The sequence below is a fragment of the Antechinus flavipes genome, chromosome 1 (assembly GCF_016432865.1).
Source record: "Antechinus flavipes isolate AdamAnt ecotype Samford, QLD, Australia chromosome 1, AdamAnt_v2, whole genome shotgun sequence".
NCBI lineage: Eukaryota > Metazoa > Chordata > Mammalia > Dasyuromorphia > Dasyuridae > Antechinus > Antechinus flavipes.
The window spans coordinates 708531364-708549391 of NC_067398.1; the positions used below are offsets into that span (position 1 = coordinate 708531364).

General features: G+C 40.2%; 1 protein-coding gene across 1 annotated transcript in view; it reads left to right on the forward strand.

The window, feature by feature from the left end:
• Positions 1 to 18028, forward strand: part of MYO1H (myosin IH) — a 51972-nt gene that overhangs the window by 25707 nt on the left and 8237 nt on the right. The window contains exons 14-25 of the mRNA XM_051972995.1: positions 910 to 1004; positions 3040 to 3086; positions 4165 to 4245; positions 4725 to 4830; positions 6247 to 6364; positions 6860 to 6973; positions 10393 to 10469; positions 12203 to 12271; positions 12883 to 12967; positions 14345 to 14504; positions 15412 to 15495; positions 17354 to 17447. Of these exons, the coding sequence (XP_051828955.1) occupies positions 910 to 1004; positions 3040 to 3086; positions 4165 to 4245; positions 4725 to 4830; positions 6247 to 6364; positions 6860 to 6973; positions 10393 to 10469; positions 12203 to 12271; positions 12883 to 12967; positions 14345 to 14504; positions 15412 to 15495; positions 17354 to 17447 (1130 nt within the window). The remainder of the gene's footprint in view (positions 1 to 909; positions 1005 to 3039; positions 3087 to 4164; positions 4246 to 4724; positions 4831 to 6246; positions 6365 to 6859; positions 6974 to 10392; positions 10470 to 12202; positions 12272 to 12882; positions 12968 to 14344; positions 14505 to 15411; positions 15496 to 17353; positions 17448 to 18028) is intronic.

Here is an 18028-nt window from a genome sequence, read left to right on the forward strand (position 1 = left end):
AACTGCGAGCATAAGTCAAATGACAACCCAATGGCCAGTGCTTTGTTGTTAATTAGATCACTGTTTCAAAAGCTAGCTCTTTCTCTTTATAGAATATACACAGACACACCTATATACACATACATATTATGCATATATATACATATATGTATACATCTATGGCGAACATATTCATATGTACACATATATATTTATATACTTATTTATAAGCAAAGGACTTCCTTTAAATTAGCATAATCCTTTTAAATTAGTATCTATTTCCTAATAAATCCCCAGGTATTCACTTGAGTCATAGACCTTCATATAAATTCCCTGTCCAAAGTAGTCATTTCCCTAAAATCCTCAATACATAGTTGGTTAATAATGGAAGGTGCTGAAAGCCTCATCTCTGCCTTTGAAAACATTTTAGTTGGGAACCTATCTCCCAAGCGGGTGACTTCCTGAATTGTCTTTCACCATTTCTTTGTATGTTCTGATAATACTCATCTTTAAGGCAAGATCATGCAGTGTATTTGTCGTTAAGGGTCCTGAGTTTTAAACCCAGTATTTCAACTATCAAAATATGAAACGGGGGGGGGGGGGGAATCACTACCCCTCTCCTCCAGCTGCAAAATGGGGGTGGGACTGGATCAGTGCTGGAGATCCCTTTTATCTCTAAATAACGCAGGACTTGATCATTTAAGAGGCACTTTTCAGTGAGAGAGCCTGAGAGATAGAAAATATTTGGGACCCTCACCTCCATTTGAAGTTCAGGGACATGGAAAGGTGTATTAAGCCATGTCAGGTCAGTCAGGTTGTGAACCCAAGGCCTCAGAATTCAAGTCTAGGATGCTTTCTGCCCGGTCCTGTGCTTCTCACACACAGAAAAGCAGCAAATTTCAATTGTTATTCTTCGCTGTTTTCTTGTAGCCGCAAACTCGCAGGTCCAAAGGCTAAAAAAAGGATCAGTTGGCTGGAATTCAGGCTTCTCCACTATGCAGGAGAGGTCACCTACTGTGCTCGGGGTAAGCGAACACCTGTAAACATTTCCTTCTACATAATCAGAAACCTCAAGAGAGTACTGGGTGTATGTGTATAACCTGTCTCTGTCAATCAATCAATCAATCAATTGATCTGTCAATCTATCATCTTTTTACCTAATCTGTCTGTCCATCCATTCATCTATCTATCTCAATTCATCCTTCTATTTCTATATTTCTCTATCCATCTCCTTACATGCCTCATCTATTTACCTATCTATTCTCCATCATCTAGCTATCTACCTATCCTGTCTGTCTATCTATCCATCCACCCACCTATTCACCTATCTATATCTGTCTATCTAGCTTTCTGTTTTCATCAGACATCTCCCTATTTCTCTCTATCCATTTATCTACCATCTTTATCCCTGTCTCTATCTTTATCACATATCATTCTCTATCTCTCTATCTTTATCCATCCATTCCTCTATTTCTCTATCATTCTCTACCTTTATTCACTCCTCTCTGTGTAGATAAAAATATCTTTATCTGCTTTCTATTTTAATGCATCCCTCTATTTCAATGTTTCTATCCATTTATCTAATCCTCTTCCTCTATCCCTTTCCTATCATCTATCTATCTATCTATCTTCCATCATCTATCTATTTATCCTGTCTATCTATCCATCCATCCATCCATTCATCCAACTATCCATCCATCCATGTCTGTCTATTTGACTGTTTTTATCAGACATCTCCCTATCTCTCTCTATCCATTTACCATCATTTTTAATCTATCTTTCTACATCTTTATCTATCATCTATCATTCATCTATCCTTCTATCTTTATTCATCCATTCCTCTATTCCTCTATCATCTACCCATTTATCTACCTTTATTCACTCCTTTCTGTATCTTTATCTATATATCACTCTATTTCAATCCAGCCCTCTATTTCAATGTCTCTAGTCATTTATCTATTCCTCTCCCTCTATCTCCCTATCTGTCTATCTATCCATCCAGTTATCTATTTATCTATCTTTCCATTTTCAAGTTACGTTTAAAAACAAGCTGTCATTTCATTGGGCCACATGAAGCCCCAGACTTTCCATATACCAATTCATATTTTCTCCTTCAGTCATTTTTCAGTCATGGCTGACTCTTTGTGACCCCATTTGGGGTTTTCTTGGCAAAGGTACTAGAACCATTTGTCATATCCTTCCCCAGCTCATTTTACAGATGAGGAAACTGAGGCAATTGGGGGTAAGTGATTTGCCCAGGGTCATGCAAGTAGTAAGTGTTTGAGATCACATTTGAACTCAGGAAAATCAGTTTGCTTGACTCCAGGCCCAGCAATCTTTGCCCCACCAATCCACGTACAAGCATTCAAAATGGAAGGTTCCTCTTTAATTGTATTCACCTCTCCATGAATGAGAATTTGAATTCCTCTTGGCAAATTTTGAAACAAGGCAGTCTAGACAGGGGTTGCACCTTAATAAATGCAGAAACAGAACTTAGCATCAAAGCCATAGGCTTTTAGAAATGGGAGAAATCTTTGTGATAATCCTCATTCGACAGAGGAGAAAACTGGGTCTGAATAGTCCATTCTTTCCACTCTGGCACTCTGGGATTCAATCAGCCAACTTATTCAGCATGCATTTATTAAGCACTTACTATGTACCATGCATATATTTTGGAGAATTAAACTGGGGTAAAGACTGTGTTTTGCCACAATCATAGCTTTATTTTAGCTCTTGAGAGAAGGGAAAAAAATACGATTTTAACCAATGATCTTCTGGACCTAAGAACCCTTATTTTATAAAAATTATACATATATATATATAACATAATATATATAATAATAATATAATATATAATATAAAGATTCTGTTCACTGGGGCAGCAAGGTGACACAGTGGATTAGAGCACCAACCCTGGAGCCAGAAGGCCCTGAGTTCAAATTTGCCTTCAGATACCTGATACTAGCTTGTGTGACCTTGGACAAGATACTTAACCCTGGCTGTCTTGGAAAAAAAAAGATTCTGATCACTGCATTTCTTTTAAACTATTTTAACTCCTAGGATTCTTAGAAAAAAACAACGATCTCCTGTTCAGACATCTCAAAAAGGTAAGGAAGATGATCTTGATATTGTTTTGTCACTTTGGGTCAAGGCAACAAGCAACCGGGGAACTAGGAAGTAATAGGAATATTAGGGAACGGGGGAAGGTTTGGGGGAAAAGATAACAAGCTGGGTTCTGAATATGTTGACTTGAAGTTTCCATGGATATTCAGTTTAAGATATCCAACATGTGACCAGAGAGCAGGAGAGGTTAGGGCTGGAAAAGTTGATCTTAGAATCATCAGCATAGAGATGTAATTGAATTTATGGGGATTGGAGAGATCACTATTCAAAATGGTATAGAAGGAGAAGAGGACCTGGAATAGAGCCTGGGGAGTTTTAAAGACATTAAGAATAATAAATCCAGGTACTCATTCATTCTTTTGAGCTGAAAAAGTGTCCTTGCTCAGTCAGTATTTTCTTCATCCTTTAAAGAAAACTGGGCTGCAGGTGGGGCCATAGTGGATAGAGTGCTGAGCCTTGAGTCAGGAAAATCCATGTTCCTGAGTTCAAATCCAGCCTCAGATGCTTCTTAGCTGTGTGACCCTGGGCAAGACACTTCACCCTGTTTGTCTCAGGTTCCTTAACCGTAAAATGATCTGGAGAAAGAAATGGAAAACCGCTCCAGTATCTCTGCCAAGAAAACCCCAATTAGAGTCATGAAAAGTCAGACAGGATTGAAACAGTTGAACATAAAAAAAAATCAGTCAGTCTGAGTGAATGATAACTTGTAAACTTGAGACAGCTAGGAATCAAAATGGATTGGGTTCTGGAGTCAGGAAGTCTTGAGTTCAGATCCTGCCTCAGAGACTTAGTAACTATGTGACTCCAGGCAAGTCTTTGTCTTTCTTAGCTTCAGTTTTCTCATCTGTGAAGTTAAGGCATTAGCAGCCCTGGAATTATAGGATTTTTGCTAGGATCAATTGAGATAATCAATGTAAATTACTTTATAAACTTCAATTTGCTAGATAAATGCTAGTTATTATTGTTATTGTTGCTGCTGTTGCCATTTTTGGTCTGCCAGGACTTTGCCAGAACTAAGAGATGGCTGTCTCAGACTTGTCTTTATTTTTAATTTTCTATTAGGTGCTCTGTGGGTCTAAAAACGGCATTATTAAAGAGTGCTTTCATATAGAAGAATTAGAAAACAGGAAAAGGCCTATAACGGTGAGTGGGGAAACAAACTCAGAAAATGCAGAAAGTCATCAAGACATCTGATTTTTTTTTTTAAAGAAGTTTTCTGGGAGCAGCTAAATAATGCCTAGAACATCAAATCTGGCCTCAGATGCTTAACACTTCCCAGCTGTGTGACCCTGGGCAAGTCACTTAACCCCAATTGCCTTGCTAAAAAAAAATTAAATTAAAAAAAAGGAAGGGCCACATGTGAGAGGGCAGCCCTTCCCTTCCCATCCCCTCCTCTTATACTAAAGGGAACTTCTAAGAGGAAAGAATACATTCTAGATCCAAGAGGTAGCCTTCTGTGCATGAGAAAAAAGTTTCCAGGCCAGTATTCAAAGAATGGAAAGTGAACAAAGAGGTACAGAATGAACTAAGGTAGAACAATGCTCTACCTTATTGCATTTCAGGTGAATTGTTTGTGCTTTTACTGGCTTGTGGTGTTTAATCATCATTCTCTGTCCACATAGGTTGGAACTCAGTTCAAGAATAGCGTGGCCAACCTCATCAACATCCTGATGTCCAAAGAGCCTTCATACATTCGCTGCATCAAACCCAATGAGGGAAAAGAACCTAGTGAGTGCTTAAATTCACGGAAGTGAGAAGGGAAGCAGGAGCACAGATCCAGAGTTGGAAGGGAGGGTCATTGGTCATCCTATCCAACTCATCCAGTTTTCTTAATTTGATAATAAACATTTTTAAATTTGAAGCTAGCAAATATAAATGTTTCTATATGCAAAGAACAGAAAAAAAGATGATTGTAAATAGCACTGCCAATCTTTATTACATTTAGTTTGTATTTTTAGAAGTATATAACAAAATCAACGTTTGTTTCAAAGCTAACCTGCTTGTTTGTTTCTCCTTCTGAACTTCCTTCTTTTCTCTTCTGTACTTTTAAAAACCAAAAATACTACAACAACCCACTTGTCTTCCTTTTTTCTCCTGCTTTTGAATTCTCTAACACCAGAGACCTAGGGGACTTGATTTGTCCCACATCATACATCAAGTAAATGATAAAGCCAGGATTTGAATCCAGTTCATTTGATTATGAATCTAGTGATCTTTCCACTGTACTACTACACGAGCCATCTTTGATTTAACAATGTAAAAAAATAAAAACCAAAAAACCCGCTATTTTATAGTCTTCATTTCATGGGAAAACTCTTTTTTTCTTTGTAAAGACATTTATGTTGGGTTTTTCCCTCTTCAGTTTTCATTCCATACTAAATAAACCTTACTTCATTGTAGACCTGGATATTTGTTAGATCTCATCATTACCTACACGTGTCCCACATAGAGAGCACAACTCCATTGGGCTGGCCACATGGTTCAAATGCCAAATGTACGCTTGCCAAAAAGATTATTTTTTGGAGAACTCACACAGGGAAGACTCAGAAAAAATACTCTCAAGGTCTCTCTTATGAACTTCAGAATTTATTGCATGATATGGCAAGGACTGCCCGCCATGGCGTGGTGGCTGCGCTCTATGAATTAGCTCAGAAGAAACAAGAGATGTGCAAAGTTAGGGAATCCACCCCAAATGATCATAGGGACTGTTTGTGTACGAACTCTGGAAGAGCATTCTGAGCTTGTATCGGTCTGATCAGCCACATCTGGACGCTCTGTAACTGCAACATAGTAAAGTCATTTTTGTCCTCTTCGAGAATGAAGAAAAACAACCAGAATTGCCCATCCTTCCACCACTCCCTGTGTCTCACCTATTCTTTGTCCTTATATTCCCAGTGCTTAGCATTGCTCAGCATGTAGGGTGCTTAATCAATACTTGCTGATTTATTGATTTGTCCAAAGATTGGGAGTCACACATTCTGGTGTCAGAGATGTTGGAGGGAGAAATAGTTTCAAATGAAGGGCTGCCGTGCCCTTGGATGTACAACCTGCAACCTTGATGAACAACCTGAAAGGTCCTCTGACTCATGGAGACTTTTGGAAGAAACTGCTCTTTTTTATTTCTTTCCAACTGTGTTTCTCTAGGTAAGTTTGATGACTTCCTCATAAGGCACCAGATCAAGTACCTGGGTCTGATGGAGCACTTGCGGGTGAGACGAGCTGGATTTGCCTACAGGAGGAAATACGAGCATTTCTTGCAAAGGTATATTTTCTGTTGATTTCCCCATTAGGACTGATGTGGCTTAAACAGAGTGAGCAACATTCAGGGTGCTTGGAATTCTTTTTTTTTTCCATTTTTTTTCTTTTTTATTAAAGCTTTTTATTTTTCAAAATATATGCATGGACAATTTTTCAACATTAGCCCTTGCAAAACCCTGTGTTATTGGAATTCTGATAATGGGAGAAATCAAGTGATCATTGAGAATCATCTCTTTGAGTGTCTGATTTAATTCCAACCACCTAAAGACCATTTCTTCCAATGTACATTATCTGGCCATCAGAGGGCAGTGTGAGTGCATAATTTAATACTCTCCAGTGATGCTCTTGATGGTAATCGAGCAATGATGAAGCTGAAAATCCCTAAAAGGGGAGAGTTGGCTGTGATGATACTCTAATGTTTTCTAGCTACAAATCATTGTATAAATCTCTGAAAAGGGAAGGCTGGTAATAGTGATGCCCTAATCCCTTCCTTCTCTAGGTATAAATCCTTGTGCCCAGATACGTGGCCCCACTGGCATGGTTCTCCGTTAGAAGGGGTAGAGAAGCTCATCAAATATATTGGTTACAAACCCGAGGAGTACAAATTAGGGAGGTAAGTGGGTACCCATCATATTTCTGCTCCTTTGGGGATTTGTCGTGTTTCTGTTATTCGTGAATACTTTGTCAACCATGATCTCACCCATTCGATAGGAAGATCCAGGATTCACTCATTGGCAAAGTTCTGTAGATTGACGTTGCTACTCTTCTGCCTTCTTCTGCCTTCTTCAGACAAAAGTGCTGTTCAGACCTGTTCAAAAACCCTGAGGAAAGGGAGTGGGAAGAGAGGAAGTCAGACTAAAATCTGGATCAGACCTAGATTGTACTATTGAATAGCCTCTGATCCCTGAAAATGAGGCAATGTTTCCCAAGAAGGAAGTGCTCAAACTTACAGAACTTTGAATGATTTACAACCACATGGAGAAATGCCCACAGCACTGATAAGTGAAATGCAAGTTGGGACAACACTGAGCCTTACTTTCTCACCCAGAATATTGGCAAAGATGATAAAATAGAGATTAGTTAATGTTCTAGCTCTAGGGGGAGCTGTGGGAAAGACAAGCACACAGGTGCATTGACAGAGCTATGAATTTGAACAACTATTCTGGAAAACAACTTGTTATCGTGCAAATAAAATTCATTAAAAGGCTATATATATATATATATATATATATATATATATATATATATATGTGTGTATATATATATATATATACCCACACACACACACATACATACATATATAAATATAATAATATATTTATAAAATATAAAATATAAATAAATATAATAATAATAAATATTAATATATCATATAAAAATAATAATAAATTATATAGATATATATATAGATATATAGATATCCTTTGATTCAGAGACTCTACTTCTAGCCATATACCCCAAGGAGGTAATTGCTAAAAAGAAAAACACTACTTATACCAAAATATTTGTAACAGCACTTTTTGTATTGGATAGATAGATGCCCATTGACTGGGGAACTGGCTAAGTAAATTGTGATATGTGAATGCAGTGGAAAATCATTGACAAAGCTTTTTAAATTGTGGGTTACAACTCTGATATAGGTTCATGTAACTAAATAAGAGGGTCACAAAATAATGATTATCAGCAAATTTTTGATTTATACATACCTATTATATGGGGTCATGTAAAAATTTCTCAAGTGAAAAGGAGTCTCAGGTGGATAAAGTATAAGAAACCCTTTTGTAAGAAATGATGAGTCTGGTAAATACAGAGCCCAAAAAACACTTGCTTAAACTGATGTAGAATGGAGTGAGCAGAATTAGGAAACAATATACACATAGCTACAGACATGCGAATAGAAAGAAAAGTCCCCACACAATAATCAAAACTGAATTTTAAACAATTATAAATACCCATCTTGACCCAAAGCAGAGACAGGAGAAGATACTTCCCTCTCTCTGCTCAAGGGAAGTCCATGGATCCATGGTTGTGGAACACTGAATACAATGTCAGATGTCTCCTTTGCGTTGATTGGCTTAGTATGGTTTTTTTTGTCTCCTTTTTAAGAAAAATTGTTAAAAAGAAGGGTCCTCTGGGAGGGGCAATGTAGGTGAATTAAAAATAAGATAGCAAAAAAAACCTATTTTTTAAAAAAGTGGGTGATCAAATGATTTGCATAAGATCGATTTGTCCCTGTCTGAATCTTTGTCCATCTTTCTCTCTTCTCTGTCTCTCCTCTCTCTCCATTTTCCCCTTTATTTCTTCTCTCTTCTCTTCTCTCTCTCTTTCTTTCTCCATTCTCTTCATCTCTTTCCCCCATCTCTCTTTATCTTTCTTTTTCTCTTTCTCTCCTTCCATCTCTCTGACTTTTCTCTATCTTTCAATCTATCTCCATCTCTTGCTTCACTTTTTATTTTCATTTTTTGTCTGTTTTTGTCTTCATCTCTCTCACTTTTTATGTTTCTTGATCTCTCTGAACCTCTTCCATCCCTTTCCAGCTCTCCATTTCTTCTTTTCATTTTTTTGTTCTGTCTCTCTTTCTATTTCTTTGTCTCCTACACACACATATCATAAAGAGAAGCAGCACCAAGTGGACAGAAAGCCGGTGACAGAATCCAAAAGCCCTGGTGTGGCCCTGGACAAAATACCTTTACTTTTCAGAGCCAGAAACTCTCAGACTAAATTATAGGAGGTACCATTTTCCTTTGGTGGAAAGAATTTCCCATTCTGATGAAATCCTGAGTCTAGACTTCATTTATTAAATATGTATATTCTCAAGATATTAAGTGTAATCATGTGAATTTGACTTTAAACATTATAATTTGGGTGTAATTAACTGTTGTTAGTCATTCCTCATCTTCTTTCATTTGGGCTATTTATTGCACCAGCCTTCTGGCTGGTCTCTCTCTGCCCAAGTCGCTCCCCTTTCCAATCCAGGCTCCTCCACTCAGTGCCAAAGAAATCTCCCTTAAGTCTGACCATGTCTCTCCCTTGCTCAATAAACATCAGTATCTTCTCATTATCTCTAGGGTCAAATACAGAAACCTCCATTTGATCTCCTTTTCAGTCTTGTTGTACATTATCCCCTTTCACACACTCTATGGTACAGTCAAATTGGGCATGTCTTGGGAACACTCTGAACCAGAGTTTCTTCATCTATAGAAATAAATGTGTTTTTGACACCCAGAGTTTTGTGAGGATTGAGAGAATATTTGTAAAGTGCCTCATATGAGTGCTGACATATAATTATTGTTTCTCCTTTGTTCTCAAAGAGAGCCAGAGAGGTGATACCGTACGTAAGTGAATTGGATTTATGTCAGGGAGGACTGGACAAGGTCACCTGTCTCCCTTTCCCCTCCAGAACCATCTGGGTCCAATGGCCAGAGATAGATCAGGACGACTGGAGATGGGCCCTGGATGCAATGGGAGACCTCAGTCCTTTTAAGCTAAAATCTTCCCCAGATATATCAGTTTGACTGAGGTCGCACCCATTTAGGGATAAAGGCAAGGTAGCAACTGAGGCAAAGAATCTATTTTACTGAGTCCAAATGCTTGTTCCCTTCCTAAATGCTTTCTAAATGTTATTCTCCCATAATCCCCATTCCTATCTCCCCGTGTCTTTGCCCAGGCTATCATCCCATTCTAGAATGTCCTCTCCCCCCACTTCTACCTCCCCAAATCCCTAATTCCCTTCAAAACTCAGCTCAGACACTGCCTCCGACCCAAAGCCTTTTCTAACCCCACCCCCAGTTGCCAGTGTCCTCCCCCCCCCAAAGAATTTGCTATATATCCTCCCCTGTGTACAGGTTAATTTCCCCTATAGAATAAAAACTCCCTGAGGGCAGGAAAAGTTTTATCTTCCTTTTTTTAGCTTTTTATTTTTCTTTTTAGCTTAGTGTTCCCATCCCCGGAACAATGCTTGAGACTTAGTAAGTGTTTACTCAGTGCTTTTCGCTTGGCAATTAAGAAATAATCTTGTATTTTTCTTCCTAGAACCAAGATATTCATACGTTTCCCCAAAACTCTTTTTGCCACCGAAGACGCTTTCGAATTTAGCAAACATCAGCTAGGTATGTCTTTTCTTCCTCTTACGTGTGAACACATGTATAATAGCTAGTATCAAATGAACAAAGGGTTTCCTTGTGGAGTCACGTGGAAGGTGAATCATAGTCACAGCTCTGGAAACCTTCCCTTTGAACTAGAAACTGGACCCTGGGAAGGAAGACAATCATCCAGGAGCTAAGGTTTTGTGGCCCTTAGAGGCCACGAGCATCTATTAAGTGTTTCTTCTGTGCCAGGCACTGTGCTGTGCAAATGCCCAGGGGCTGTGGGTTTATTTTTGAGTAACTGGTGCATTGGTGGATGCAAAACTTTGCCCATCTTAGGGGAGAATTAAGCGGGGTCCTCCCTCCCTGGGTCATACAACATAAGAACCCCTCCTTGGCTATCAGAAGACCTCGATGAGAGTTCCAGCTCTTTATTCTCCGAATGATTTTGGATAAATCACTTTATCTGATAAAAGTCTGTTAATTTGTGAGAGCTGTTACACCAGACCTAGGAAATCTTGAGCAGATTTTGGCCCCCTATCTCTTGAGTAAATGTTGAAATAACTTTGACTCTTAATGGTCATGAGACTGCCCAAAGACCAGAAATCCGGATTGAAGTCTGGAAGACCTGAGTTTCAAATAGGTGATCCTGCTCAAGTCATTTAATTCTTGAGCCTCAGTTTCCTTGTTTGAAAAAAAACCTACCCCACATGGTTATTGTGCAGATCAGATGAGATAAAATGTACAAACCTCAAAGTGCTATATAAATGCTAGCTATTATTAATGTCTGAGGGCTCTGGGTTCATAGTTTAGAAGCTGAGGTCATGTTGCCCATAATATCACTCATAGCTAAAGGAGATTAAGGAGGGTTAATTCAGAGGAGAGCAGAAATATTTGAAAGGTTTTCCTCTTTTGAAATCTATGCAGACGGTTTTAGCAGCCTGGATCGTTATAATCCCTGGAAAGGAGATTTACTAAATTTAGCAAGGGAGTACAGAGAGGATAGTTGTGTTTGGGCAAAACTAACCTCTTGTGATTTCTTGTGCTGTGAGATTATGAAGGAAAGTCAAGGGGAATCTTTATTGGGGCTGGGAGAAGGTCAACATCTAACCATCTGTCTTTCTATCCATCCATTACCCATCTATCTATCTATCCTTCTTTCCAACAATTATTTATCTAACCTTCCATCAATTATCTATCTATCCTTCCTTTCATTTATCTATTTCTCCATCTATCTATTCATCCATCCATCTATCCATCCATCTATTTACTCCTCCATCTATTTATCTATCTATCTATCCATCCATCCATTTACTCCTCTATCTATCCATCTATCTATCTATTACTCCATCCATCTACTCCTCCATCCATCCATCCATCTATCCATTTATCTATCTCTGTCTGTCTATTCCTCCATCCATCCATATTATATACAAATATGTGTGTGTGTATTACACACACACCGTTGTCAACATCAACATACCCTCTTTTGTGATTTTGTCCAAATATATGTTTCTGCAATAGAAAGTTGGCAATGTTTTTGCTCGTGTTTTTTCAAGTAAACAATGTTCCAGTTCACCTCCATCATTGATTCCCTCCTAATCTTGACTTCTTCTCAGTGACATTAGAGGCAGATTTACAGATAGTTGTGAAATTCTGTTTTTGATGCACATTCTTGATATCTTTTCTCTAAAGGGAGAAAAGTGCAATGAACCCAAATGAAACTCATTTCACTGAAACTTTTGTTTTATTTTAAGTCGCAAAAATCCAAAGCACATACAAAGGTTGCCTAGAGAGGAGGAATTACCTGAAAAAGAAGCAAGCAGGTAAGAAGTAACCATAAGAATCCCATTTAAAGATGATTAAAATGATTGTACGTGTGTAAACTTTATCAGATTACTTGCTGCTGTGGAGAGGGGAGAGGGAAAGAAGGGAGAGAAAAAAATTAAAACTCAAAATCTTCCAAAAATGAATGTCGAAAACTATCTTTATATGTCATTGTATTAACTCTATTAAGTGTAAAAAAAAATTAGATCCCATCTATGCCTAATGTGAATCCAGGGGGGAGGTAACTTTTGAGGATGGAAAGAAGCTCTGGGTTCAAGTTTCACCACTTAGTCACTGTGTGATCATGGCTATGTTCTCTAGCCTTTAGCGTCCTGAGTTATAAAAAGGGGTCACGACACCCAAATGAGAATGGATGGAAGATTTTCCAACTGTAAAATGTTCAACGACTATCAGCCAGTCTTAGGGGTTTGGAAAAGGGGTCCAAACTGATGATCTAGTGGACTCTTTTCCAAAGCCCTAAAGTCGGAGGCTCCGACTTTAGCTGTTGATGATGAACAGTCCCTACAGAAACACTCTTCCCGTGTTCAATAGGATTTTGCTCCTTCAAAGCAATGTTTAACTCCCTAATGTCAGTGATCAATTCTTTCAGCCATTACACTTGAAGCCTACTGGAGAGGTGCCCTGGCTCGAAAGGAGATCAAAAGGAGAAAATGGGCTGTTCAGATCATCAGAAAGTAGGTTCTCCTGTGGAATGGATGGACAGCTCTTTAAGTACGAGGAGTGGAGGGGGTTCCTAATTTCTAATTAACCATCTAATTTTAATTCATTTAGATTGTTAATGAATTCGTTCTGCTTAATTTCTAATGAGTTCGATTTTTTAATTAATACAATGTGCATTAATTAAGCTTTTGATGTGAATCATGAAATGGCAAATCATCGCAAATACAAAAACAGAAAGCAATCAATCTTTGCCCTCAAGAAGTTTACATTCTCCTGTGGAGAAACAGAGTGCCCATATTGAACTTTCTGCTTGAGAATGTAGAGACAACTCAGTATAGTGAGAAGCAGCAAACTGGGGTTCAAGAACTAACTCTTCAGCTTGCTCTGTGACCCTAGGCAAGTTTTCTAACTTCTGAGCCTCAGTTTCATCATTTGTAAGGTATTTGTAAATATTTTTAAATTTCAAATTACAATAGAAATTTGTTAAGTATTTGTGACTTTATAAAGTATAATGCTTCTGAAACTCAGTTCCTTCATTTGTAAAGAATAAATCTTTTTAAATTTCAAATTTTAAAAGATATTCATAAATATTTGTGAGTTTAAAAATAAGTATAATGCTTTTGACCCTTCTGAGTCCCAGACACTTCATTTATAAAACAGTTTTCATACTGGCTTTGCCTTCTTTCAGAGCTGTTGGGGGAAAGCAATTTAGAAACCAAAGAAGCAACCCATAAATATAAAGTTTTATTAATAATGATTCTATTTCATTATTTTTATTAATAATATTTACTTTCATGAATATTGATATTTTAAATTAATAATAATAGTGAACCCTTTAAATACAAATCTTAATTTACTCAGATTTTGATGTCATATGAATTTGTTTTCTTGACCTAAGGAGTTGAAACTTGTACCTCTCTATTTATCTCTGTCTTTCTCTCCTTTTCTCTCTGTCTCTGTCTCTCTTTCTATTCCTGTATAGATCTTTCTTTCTTTCTATTTCTTCTCTCTCTTCCTTTTTTCTCTCCTCCCTCTTTTTTTCCTCCTCCTCCTCCTTTTTCTTCTTCTTCTCTCTGTCTCTGTCTCTGTGTATCTCTCTTTTCTCTCTCTCTTCCTTCCTGTTGTCTTTCTCTCTGTCTCTCTCACCATATGTCTTTCTTTCTTTCTATTTCTTCTCTCTCACTTCCTTTTCTCTCCCTCCCTCTCTTCTTCCTCCTCCTGTTCCTCCTCCTCTGCCTCCTCCTTTTCCTCCTCCTTTTTCTCTCTGTCTTTCTCTCTGTGTCTCTCTGAGATGCTCCTTTGGTTTATTGGGCATCAAAGTATCCAGAGAGAGTCCAGGCCTCAGGCAAAGGCCCGGGTCACAATAACTCATGATCCACGTCTTCGTTTAGGTTTATAAGAGGGTTCATCAGTCGAAATAAGACTGTTTGTTCAGAAAATGAAGATTATATTATCTTCGTGCGGAAGAATTACATCCTGAACCTGAGAAAGCACGTTCCCCAAAACGTATTGGACAAGAGCTGGTTGAAGCCTCCGGCCATGTTGGAAACTGTACGTGCTGCCTCCGGCCGGTGCCGAAAGGCTGTGATGGGGGGGCTCGGCCGCATCCTCCCTTGCTATATCTTCTTCTTGGAGTAAAAGGCCATAGGCCCAATATTCACAATAGATCTGACTCTGTCTTCCTTAAGGAAACTCCAAAACAAATTATTGGAATAGCCTTACTTCTTATAAGTTCCCAGTTTGGACCAAGCGTCCAACAGGATCCCAGTTTGGGTCCAATTTGCAGTATTACGGAATAAGAGCGATAACCTATTGCCCTGTAGCTGTAGCACCTTGTTCATTATTAGGCACCTGCTGTGTGGGGCTCGCTGTGCTGCCTGCTCAGGGGGATCCAAATTGTCAATAGAACAGGCGCTCTGCTCCCGGGGAGCTCCCAGGCAGGGAGGGTGGGATGGGGTACTTAGGTAATGAGTTGGGGTGATTGCCCCTTTCTCCGGGAGGATCAATGAGGACCCGAGAGTCGCAAATATAATTAGTGGGTGGGAGGAGAGCCAGATGCTTTGTGAGTGGCCGGGTGGAAAGGGTTTTATGGAACAGAAGTGATCAGGAAAGCACTGGCGTTGGACAAGGGCTTTAGAGGATGGGACGCAATTTTGATAAAGAGAGAAACAAGCATTGATGAAGCCCCTACTAGTTGTGGGGCACTGACTGTGCTTAATACTCTACAAATATCATCTCACTGGATCCTCAAAATAGTCCTGAGGTGAAATTTGAACTCAAATCTTCGGGACTCGGGGCCTAGCGCTCCATCCACTGCACCGCCCAGCTGCTCCTGAGAGGGGGATTGGTTAGCGCTTTTGAGTGGGAAGATACAGGGCCGTGGGTCTGATTGAAGCCCATCCCATGGGAGACCTTGTGACTATCCTGCACATGGGGGGATGGCTGTTCTTTCCCACAGACTTCGGAAATGCTGAAGAAACTCTGCACGAGGAACCTGGTGCGCCGGTATTGTCGCGGGGTGACAGCTCGGAGGAAGGCTCAGGTGCGCACGGCCCTTCCCTTTGCCCCTGCCTCCTGGGTCACCTGGGGACAGGTGTGCACCTGCCCCCCCTGCAGGAGCAAGGGGGGCTCACCTGCCGGTTTTCCGGTTAATGAGAGGATCCTCCCTGAGGTTTTATATTTGGAGGGCCACAGAAAACACACCTTGGGGAAGGGGGCATAAGGACCCTGCTCTCGGTCCTGGTTCAGACTTTGTAAAGATATATGTAAGGTAAGGGCAGCTAGGGGGCACAGTGGAGAGAGCACCAGCCCTGAAGTCAGGCGGATCTGAGTTCAAATCTGCCTCAGACACTTAGCATGCCCTAGCTGTGTGACCCTGGGCAAGTCACTTAACCCCAATTCCCTCAACAAAAATTATATAACAGGTTTCCCATATTTCCCAATAGCTCTTTGTGTGGGGGAGTGGGGCTAAGCTGTTTCCTTCTTACCCCGGGCTCCATGGGTAAATTTCAGGGGGTTCATGAATTTGGACAGGGAAAAAAATTACATCTTCATCCCTAATCTGTAACTTAGATTTGCTATTCTTCTTCCTCCTCCTCTTCTTTTTCCTCCTCCTTCTATTCCTTCTTCTTCTCCTGCTTCTCCTTCCTCTTCTCCCTTTTCTCCTTTCTCTTTTCATTTCTCTTCTTCCTTCCCCCCTTCTTTTTCTCCTCTCTCCTATACCTTTCTTCTTCTTTCTCTTCCTTCTTCCTCCTTCCTCTTCTTCCTTCTTCTTCCTTCTTCTCTCCCCTCTCTCTCTTCCTCTGTCTTTCTGTCTATCTCTGTCTTTCCATCTCTACACACACACTCTCTCTCTCATCTCTGGCCATTCTCTCTGTCTCTCTCTCTCTCTCTCTGTCTCTGTCTCTCTCTCTCTGGCCATTTTCTCTCTCTCTCTCTCTCTCTCTCTCTCTCTCTCTGTCTGTCTGTCGGTCTGTCTCTCTGTCTCTGTCTCTGTCTCTGTCTCTCTCTTCTCTGGCCATTCTCTCTGTCTCTGTCTGTCTGTCTGTCTGTCTCTGTCTCTGTCTCTCTTTCTGTCTCTGTCTCTCTATTTTCTGGCCATTCTCTCTGTCTCTGTATGTCTGTCTGTCTCTCTCTGTCTCTGTCTCTCTTTCTGTCTCTGTCTCTCTATTTTCTGGCCATTCTCTCTGTCTCTGTATGTCTGTCTGTCTCTCTCTGTCTCTGTCTCTCTTTCTGTCTCTGTCTCTCTCTATTCTCTGGCCATTCTCTCTGTCTCTGTATGTCTGTCTGTCTCTCTCTGTCTCTGTCTCTCTTTCTGTCTCTGTCTCTCTCTCTTCTCTGGCCATTCTCTCTGTCTGTCCCCCACACTTGGAATGCTCTTCCTCCTTCACTCTGGCTTCTGACCTCCCAGCTTCCTTTTCAGTCCCACCTTTGAGAGGAAATCTTCTCCAGCCCCTCTTAGCTCCTTATTTCTTCTTTATCCTTGCCGTTACTTGCTCTGCACACGTCTGTCCGGACGCCGTCTCCTCCGCTGGGCTTTAAGCTTCGAGAGGGAAGGGACTGACTCTTTTTGTATTCTCAGCACTCAGTTCAGTGCTTGTCTAGCATAGAGTGGGCAGAGGAAATACCGATTGATTGAGCCCATTACTTTGTCGTCTTATATAACAGTTTGTTTCCAAAGCGCTTAACCAACATCATCCCATTGATCCTCACGACTACTCTGGGAGTTGTGTCCTACTATCATACCCATTATACTGATGAGGGGACTGAGGCACAGCACAGAGAAAACGGCCTGCCTAAAGTCACCCAGGCAGGACTGACACATGTCCCCTTAAGCGATCCCACCCGCTCTAAGGCTATGAACTGCCCTGGGACAAACCATCTCGGTTGTCTCTCGCCAGATGCAGCAGAAGGTGGTTGCGAGTGACCTGTTCCGAGGGAAGAAGGCTGGCTACCTGGAAAGTTTAGACCAGCCCTTTGCTGACAGCCGGATCGGTGAGTGCCCGGCCCAAGGCCCGGAGCTCCTGGTCCGGAGACAGCCTGAGGCCCAGCATTGGGGTGCTGGGGGCATTTCACAGCTACTTCTCTCCACTGAGATTTTGGGGTACCAGGTGATTCACTCTGTGAAGGACTTTTCAGGGCTTAGGGGAGAGCTTGGCAACAGTCCCCAAGAATTCAAAGTTTTCTTCAATTTATGTTAATTATTTAAAATAATATTTTATTTAAGAATCCAAAGATTAGGGCAGCTGGATAGCGCCCCAGTCCTGAAATCAGGAGGATCTGAGTTCAAATCTGACCTCAGACACTTAACACTTCCTAGCTGTGTGACCCTGAGCAAGTCACCTAACCCCAATTGCCTCAGCAAAAAAAAAAGAAAAGAAGAAACCATTTTTTTTTTTACCCAAAGAAGTCTATTTTAACTCAGTTGAATCTTTCTAGTTAATATTGTTCTACCTCCAGCCCCCATTAACTGACAGTTCACATCTTCCATTTGTAAATATGAGAGCAATGAAAAATATAACCATTAAGGAAATTAATCTGCATGCCCGTGAGAGGGAATTTCTTTCCTTTTTTTT